At 44.9% G+C, this 9122-nt stretch overlaps 1 protein-coding gene across 1 annotated transcript in view; it reads right to left on the bottom strand.

Moving 5' to 3' along the window:
• The window catches only part of nfia (nuclear factor I/A), a 165972-nt gene that overhangs the window by 15743 nt on the left and 141107 nt on the right, over window positions 1-9122 (bottom strand). The window contains exons 5-6 of the mRNA XM_020609211.1: window positions 6342-6407; window positions 4947-5021 (exon numbers count right to left, since the gene is read on the bottom strand). Coding sequence (XP_020464867.1) covers window positions 4947-5021; window positions 6342-6407 — 141 coding nt within the window. The remainder of the gene's footprint in view (window positions 1-4946; window positions 5022-6341; window positions 6408-9122) is intronic.

Genomic DNA, 9122 nt, shown 5'->3' with positions numbered 1-9122 from the left:
ATTCTGTGTTTTTCTGTCAATATGGGGTGCTGTGTGTACATTAATGAGGAAAAAAATGAACTTAAATGATTTTAGCATATGGCTGCAATATAATAAAAGAGTGAAAAATTTAAGGGGGTCTGAATACTTTCCATACCCACTGTAAACACCAGGATGAGAAACTTAAGTACAGGTTTTTAAAGCCAGTGTATCATGCTGCAGTGCTCACATGAAGACAAGGGTCTGTGCTGTCGTGTCGGGTGGGCAATTACCCCTCCCAAATGCCCGCGACGCTGTACAGTACCGCACCCCCTTAACTACAATGCTAACATTGCAAGCAGCAGAGACTTAACATTCTTGGTAACTACATCTGCAAGTTGATGCTTCACCAAGCGACTAGGTTGTGTCTTTGTCTCGGCCACATTGTTTTCACTTATCACTCATCATAAGAAAGTCCTTAGCTTATGGTGCAGCTGCTTTTCTTTAGTGCTGCCATGATTAATCAATAAATAGAAACTTAATCACTAATTATTTTGATAATCAACTCATAGTTTTAGTCAGATTCAGACATGTGAATTGTCTGCATTTGGTGCAGTAAACTGAATATCTTCAGGCTTCCGACTGTTGGTTGAATAAAACAAACTATACATATACAACCCCCTGAAAGGTCCCACCATTCCAGGAGCCCCCAGACTCAAAGACGCACAAAATGACAAACACAGTGCAACATTTACAGCTGTTCTGTGTGTCTTTGTGGTATTGTTGTGTTTCTAGTTGCTTGGTGCCTCATTGTCTTTGTTGTGCATCTGTTGTTTCAGTCCTTTTATGCCATTTTCATCTCTTTGCAGTCGTTTTGTGTCTTTATGGCCATTTTTGAGTCTGCCTGTGGCCATTTTGCATCTATTAGTAGTGTTTTACCAACTGTGCTCACGGACATTCTAAAAAGGAACAGAAGCTTAGTAATCCAACTGTACTTATCACGACCTTCTGACATTTGATGGACAAAATGATGAATCAATCAAGATTACACCTGTTTGATGCAAACCTGCTTTACCTACATGTGTTCCTGCACAACCTGTACATCACATGCACACACACACACACACACACACGCACGCACACGCACACACACACACACACACACACGCACGCACACGCACACACACACACACACACACACAGTTTATGTTTCGTAGTCCATGGGGACTTTACATTGACTTACATTCATTTCCTGTAGACTAACCCTAACCTTAACCAGAACCACTACTTGAGTGACCCTAACCCTGACCCTAAACTTAACCTAACCCTAACCTCATCCTAACCCTAAACCATGTTGCCACCCTAAAAGTCAATTTCTTGCCCATGGGGACCTCAATTTAGGTCCCCACCGTGAAATGGGTCCTCATGAGTTGGTATGGAATCAGGAAGAAGTCCCCACGTAGCAGGAAAAACATGTCCACACACACACACACACACGCACACACACACACACACACACACACACACACACACACACACACACACAATTCAGGCACTTTAGCTTTTAACTTATAGCCTGGAGGAGCACACGCATACACACACACACACACACACTCACAGAGTGGACTCTCGAGCATTCTAATCTATAAGTGATTCTTCTTGCAGAGCCGCATCGCTGCAAATCTGCTGACCAACACAATACATACAGACACACACACACACAAATGTATTCACAGATGCACACACCCTTTCTCTATTCTGGGTGTGTGTTTGTGTGAATATATACTGTACTGTACCTATACTGTAGTGTTCCTCACATTTTTTAACCTTTATTTATTCAGGCTAGGTTCACTGAGAGGCAGCCTTCCCACTCATACCCGGAAGCTGCCCAGTACAACCACAGTCTGACCTGCTGGTGGCTGTTATCATCTCCTGTATGGCTGGGCACTGATCTGTTCTTTGCACAACCTAAATGCTGAATGCAGTTCTGCTCAGGACCTTGAAATGTGCACTGAGAACAGGTGCTTCAAAGCCAGTGTGAAAAGGAGGTACGGTTCAAGGAACCAAAATCTGACAAAGTGTACAACTATTAATTAACCAGCGTAGTCTGTACACCAGACAATCACAACATGGCTGCAAGGGGACTGCAGGAGTAAAGAAACATTAGGACTCAGCATGTGAGCACACCTGTAATGCTTCAGTGTGGATACTACAGGGGATACAAAGCCCTATAAAAAGTAAAGAAAGGTAAACGTGTGTTGGTACAATTCAACAACTTTGTTAAAGTGCCTCTGATGCTGTGACTCACATCATTGTCACATCACTTTTGGTTTTCGTCAAACATTTAAATGGAAAGTTCAACAGTTGATAAAGATGCTTATCCGCATGTAAGTGACCATGTGCCATTTTCACACTTTGTACAGATTACACCGATCAGAAGTACTGTGCGCATAACAGTGACTGCACTTCTGTAGGGCAACATGAACGGGGATGTGCATTCAAATAGGGAACGACCAAATATAATCTGTTAATAAATATGTACATGGTGTGACTCTACTGTGGTATCGATACTTGTTCCACAGGTCTTCATCGCACCTGCACCAGCCAGAATTAAAGTACAAGCTGCCAGTGTACAGTACGGTGGCTACTGGGACATGTTTACTGTAGAGTCAAGACCAGCTGACAATAATAACAATAATAATAATAATCTTTATTTCTATAGCGCTCTACAACTCCAGGATATGGGCAAACCTGGGAGCATTTGACAGCAGCTGAGCTGCGGCATTTTGGACCAATTGTATTCTTTGAAGCAAAGTCTGGGGTACTCCCACATACAAGGCATTGCAATAATCCAACCGTGAGATAATAACAAGAGCCTTAGTCACACGGGTGGCTGTGGCTCAGGAGGTAGAGTGGATCGTTCCCTAATCGAAAGTTCAGCGGTTTGATTCCCGGCTTCTTCTGTGTCCTTGAGCCGGACGCCGAATACCTAGTTGCTCCTGGTGATGACACGTGTGTGCAAATGGGAAATAAAGGCGGGAAATAAAGTTTTTATCATAAATGTTAACATTAAGGGCAGCACGGTGGCACAGTGGTTAGCGCCGTTGCCTCACAGCGCGAAGGTTCCAGGTTCGGGCCGCACCTGGGACCTTTCTGTGTGGAGTTTGCATGTTCTCCCCGTGCTTGCGTGGGTTCTCTCCGGGTACTCCGGCTTCCTCCCACAGTCCAAAGACATGCAGCTTAGGTTGATTGGTGTCTCTAAAATTGCCCATAGGAGTGCATGTGCGTGCGTGTGTGTGGTTGTTTGTCTATGTGTTAGCCCTGCGATGGATTGGCGACCTGTCCAGGGTGTACCCCGCCTTCGCCCGATTGCCGGCCGGGATTGGCTCCGGCCCCCCCCGTGACCCTGCTCAGGGATTAAGCGGTAGAAAATGAATGAATGAATGAATGAATGTCGCCACAAAAAAACTTCAGAGAAAGAGCTGAGTGCTTTGACAGCTGGAAGACGTGCGCCATCACCCTGGTCGGTTTCAAAGCTCATTCATTTCTTTGTTTTCCATCGTCCCAGCTCTTTGACAGCTGGTGGAAAACAGGGGAGCAATAAGCTGGACCAGGAACTGGACTCACACACATCACGGTGAGGACGCCACACTCACTGCTGCTACTGGTGCTGCTGGTCTCTGGACGGTGTTGGTGGGGAGTCACACAAACAATGCAATGACAGAGTGAAATCAGTCTGTACAGAGCGAGGCAGAGTTAAACAACTTCACTTCTGTGGAGACCTACAGTTAGTTTGCATCGTTCAGACACTTCCTGTGTGAGGTCTTGGTGCCCTGTGTCAGTCCGCCTGGCGCCCTCGACACCTCACCACACACACACATCCTATGGCAGGAAGCAGTATGTGTAATTACGTGGCGATGTGAGATAGAGTTTGCATGCGCTGTGGCGTGCATCTGATCCAGCAAGAATAAATGTGTGTGTGTGTGTGAGATCGATGGCTCTTTGATCAGGGGTCTCCGTGTGTGCTGACAGGCACTTTACATCGCCTATTGTTAGCGGTGGGCGATCGACAGACTCATATAGATCCCTCTGCGCTCCCTGTCACTCTCTCTCTCTCCTGCATGTCGGCACTTTTTAAAGGTCACGTTCATCCCTCGATCTCTCTTTCATTCTGTCCTTTCCATGTGTTGCCGTTCATCTCATCCTTTCCTTCTATCTTGCAGCCTTTTGATCGCCCCATCGCTGACATTTCCTTATTATTAAATGACAGAGAGAGATGGGGGCTGCGGATTGGCTGTAGCTGATGAGGCAACAGCTGACAGACGATGCTGTAAACAACCAGGATGTCAGAACTAATGCCAAACTCACATGCACCAGACTTTTTCAAGGAAAAGTGAGTGAGCCGATTCCACAGAGCTCTGCTTCAGTTAACGCCCAACAAGGCGTCCTGGTGTGTGAGCGCAGCAGCCCGGTCCACTGCGTTACATGGTAACGTGACATCATGTAAATCAAATGACTTGAAAAAGACAGAACTGCTACAAAGAGACACAAAAATACTGCAGACAAATGGCAAACAATAACAAATACCCAGAGAGTGACACAGGCTGCTGTGGTTACACTACTGCGCTAGCTAACTGACCACAGCTGATCTCTGCTGTGGTTACACTACTGCGCTAGCTTCTCCTGCTGCACATAACATGCTGGAAAACAACACAACTGATATGCACAGAGCTGCGCACTGTTATTAGAGCAGACATTTAAGAAAAACCCGGCTGCATTAGGTTGCACCAGTATGTGGAAGGACTCCGGTCAGATTACAGGAGTCATTACATTTACATGTTTTAAAGCCTTTCCCTGTGTGTTCATCAGGCTGAGCAGCATCTGCTTTGGTCTGTAGGAATCACATTAGCTCCGCTATCGATGACAGATCTGCCTCGGTCCATCACAGGGAGGAAGAGGAGGAAGAGCAGGGAGAGAGCTGCACTTACTCTGGGAGACTCGCACCAGCTCGGCCACTGTGAAGACTCCAGGTGTCACGAAGCTGTCCTGGAAACCCAGGTGACCTGTGGCAGACACAGAGCAGGGGTGGCATTACTGCAGGTCACCACATTATTACACACCACTACATGTTATTACTACAGATTAAATGGTTATATTGTAGTGTTAATGCAGAGCTGAGTAATTGTCAGAGTAGCAGCAGTTAGAGGCCGTTCACTTATCGAGTGTAAAATGCGTGGAAGACGCTGGCCGCCGTTTTCTCCTTCTTTCCAAAGCGCTCAGCAACTTGTGCTTCCGCAGTGTCACCCGTTGCTCAGCAACCATGAGCTGCGTGCTGCATGACGACGAGCAAGTTGCAAGATATAAACAAGCTTCCAGCTTGCAGTAGCTCTGCTACTACATTTATATGTGGACAGGAGGGGAAAGGTGCCGTGTCTCGGCCCATCCTGTCCTTCAAGCACAAAGAAACCACAGAGAATTTCACCAGCTGATCCTGGAGCTCCGCCCTCCATCTTGGCTGAGCTTTAAACCAGATGGTTACAGAAAGGGTGAAGCTGATTGGTCGATTCTTGCTGTGCACTAGCTGCATTCTGAAAAGTAGACGGGCGCATCGCAACACATGCGTGCTGCTCTGTGTTGTGAGTTCACTTGTTGCATGTCTCCATTTAAAATAATGAATCTGAACACAAAAAGATATGATATGTGAACAGCCCCCACCTGCAGTATTAGGAGCAGGATTAGTAGAAACAGTAGTAACAGTGGTGGTAGTAGCTCCACCAGCAGCGGCAGTAGTTGGATCAGTGGTAATAGTTGCTGTAGTATCAGTAGAAATGGTGGTAATATCAGTACCAATACTAATCACTAATACAAATAGTAGTAGTGGTGGCATTCACTGTAGTACTTTCAGTAGTAACCCTAGTAGTACCAGTAGCCATAGCAGCAGCAGTAGTACTAGCAACAGTATCAGTTAGAAAGTACAGAACAGAGGAGAAGTGGAAGCTTCTGGTTCCCAACAAGTACAATCAAGTACCAGCTTGGAGTATATCTGTGTCTGTGTGTGTGTCTGCAGGCACGTAGCTAGAGTGCAGGGTCAAGGTCTAACACAAACACAGGCGTGCACACTACACAACAAAGGTTGTCTATCTGAACACTGTCTGTGTGTGTTGATAAATGTCAGTGTACTGTGTGTGTGTGTGTGTGTGAGAAAAAAACCACAGCCTCTCTCTGTCTGACCACCACGGTCAAACACAGGTCAGACTGAGTGTGTGTCTGTGTGAGTCTATACAGTAAATATATGTGTTTATAGATTACAGCAGGTTACAGTCTGTGTGTGTGTGTGTGTGTGTGTATATACTAAGTATTTATAGGAGTGTGTGTGCGCTCACCGTTCTCTGGCTGCTCCTTGATATCTGATTCGCTGGCCTGGTTGGGACTTTCTGATTGGCCAGATTCTGGAGGTAAAAACAGATGAACATGGATGAGGATGAGTCTGTGATGGATAAACTAAACAACATGTTGAATACACTACACACACGCGCACACACACAAATGAAGCTTTAAAGCAACATATCTTGCTCCTGACTAGACAGTTAGTTCACTGACCACTGGGAGTTTTTGACTGCAACCTGTTATCCTGAGACCAGACCAACTTCTGCTATAAAAGCATCTGATGCAGTTTAGGCTGGAGAACACAACTTTACACAGAAGTGATTCAAACATGTAAAAGGTATTTTTCTGTTTGCAGCTGGAGCAGCTCAGTAACACACCACCACTGCTGCACCGTGTGACTTCTGTTTCCATTCATCTGATAGTTTAATGCAGTTCCCTCTAAATCTGTGGTTTAGAGGCGGAGACTCTCAATCGAGACCCACAAAACTCGACTTCCAACCTGACACACAACTTGTCCCTGACGGACTCCAGACTCGGACTCATGAAGCACCCAAACAACACACAAGGAGCTGTGTCGGCGATGGGGTCAACATTTGGACACTGTGATGTGAAAATTCACAAATGTAAAAAAAAAACCTAAGTGGTAGACAAATGATGATGCGAACTGGCTGTCGACTGTGTGGTTTCACTCAGGCTGTCTGTGTCATGTGATCTGATGTTACCATGTTGTAACTATGTGCACTGATTGTGCACTTAACACTGCACTGTGTTAACTGTCTGCTCTGATTAGGTTCTTACTCCACACTGTTTGATTTAGCATGTAGGTTTTATGTTCTATTCAACTGATTCATTGTCACTTGCTCTTTCTTGTCATAACTTGTGTTTTATTGTTGTTTTAATGGCTCATTTAACATCTGGCCAAGGGAGAACAGTTGAAAATGAGCCTCTTGGCTCTCACACTGGCAGATTTACAGTGATGTGGATTAATGTGCATTGTCCTTGAAATAAATTAAATTAATTAAATAACTAAGTAAATTCAATCAGATGCTGTTTGAAACAGTGGCTGTTTCCGACCTGTTCGGTTTGATTCATCCGGACCTGATTGGATGAATCGGTCTCCTGTGTCTCCCCGTCTCTATGACTGACATCTGATGTTTCTCAGTGGGAGCGTTTCAGCTGCAGTGTGAACAGAGCTGCAGTTCACAAGTCTGACTTGTCAGTGACTACATCTCAAACCTGAACTGCCATGAAGTCATATGAGCATGAGACCTCTGACGTACACCAGAACCAAGACCTTCATAGATCAGACTGGACATGAAGCTGTCCCTACTCAGAGGGCTTTGTGAAACATATTACATCCTCTAACAGAGAAACTGGTCTGTGCTGTGTGGATGCAGCCTGCCTCTGTTTTCCCAGCATGCTCTCTGCTCTGATGCAGCCCTGCTCCTACAAATGATTTAGCGTCTTCAAGAGCATCGATCGGCCACGCTGCAGATAAAATAGGTGGGGAGTGGAAGAAATATTACCCATCATCCCCCTGGAGCCGGTCGCTGGGACCATGATTCAAGACCAGACTGAGACGGATGGAGGCGAGTCAGGCTCAGGTTTATTAGGACGTCCAGTAACGGAAACTTTTTAACTATGATCAAACATAATGATCAAACTGAAGATGCGCGCTGTGCAGTTTGACTGAAGTCAAAACTTTGTGGACTTGATAAATCAGGCTGAATCTTGGGTAAGTGTGTCTAAACATCAAAATTATTACCACTCTGTGGAGTAGTGCAGCTTTAAAAACATAGTTCACTCATCACGCACCTTTGCACAGGATTGATGAGTTCTAACTGGTTTTAGGGCAGTTTACCAGGGAAACCAGGGTTAAAGCATCTGCAGAACAACAAGGGAGGAGAAAGGCAGCAAGACGCAGCAAAGGTTTCAGCACTGAAAGAAGTGACGTGGTCTCTGTTTTGTTTCAGGAGGTCAAACGAAATCTTTTTCGACAGGAGCAGCTCTGTGCGACCCGCTTTTTTTGTTATGCTGTTTGGCTGATCTGGTTGCTCATTAGTTAACCTGATAGTTTTATAATTTGTATTGCACATATTTATTTAGTTCAAAATTGGATTTGACCCTGTACTCCTTGAGATGTGCTGCCTGTGTCCTCAGACACAAACACAGGGAAATGAATCAAAATTTAAATAAAAAATAGTACAAAAATAAAATTGAACATAATAAAAAGAAATAATTCAAGGAACACAACAGCTGAAATGTTTCTCAGCACTTCTCTCCTGATAAAGCAGCCTTGTAAACTGGTTTTGATAAAGTTCACATGAGATGGGAAATTGTGGAAACATTTCTATTGCTTCTCTGTTGATGCCTGATTCAAAACAAACCAAGAAGAATGAAGTGAAGTGAGCAGAATTCATCAGCAGGTCAGTGGCAGAATTTGACCTAAAATATCTGAAAACCAAGACTTCAGAAAAAATGGTTCCCGCCAAAGACTGTGAAACACGTCTGTGTAAAGTCACTGGCTGAACTGGAACAATATTGGGTAATATACTGTAGATGTGACGGATGTGGCAGTGAAACATTATTGCCACAGGGTTCGAGTGCTCAGTTCTTTAACTAAATTTCTACAAACTTTATGCGCGCACACACACACACACACACACACACTGAGACAAAGTGCAGCATTTATCGGCCTTGTTTTGCATGCTGTTCACTGTGTCTGTTTGCTTCAGCAGCTTAAAACAAAGAGCATCAGACTGTAACTATGGCAACCG

The sequence above is a fragment of the Monopterus albus genome, unplaced genomic scaffold (genome assembly GCF_001952655.1).
Source record: "Monopterus albus unplaced genomic scaffold, M_albus_1.0 scaffold98.1, whole genome shotgun sequence".
NCBI classification, from domain to species: Eukaryota; Metazoa; Chordata; class Actinopteri; order Synbranchiformes; family Synbranchidae; genus Monopterus; species Monopterus albus.
The sequence above is the reverse complement of the archived record's forward strand: the minus strand, read 5'-3'. Positions and strand labels throughout refer to the sequence as shown.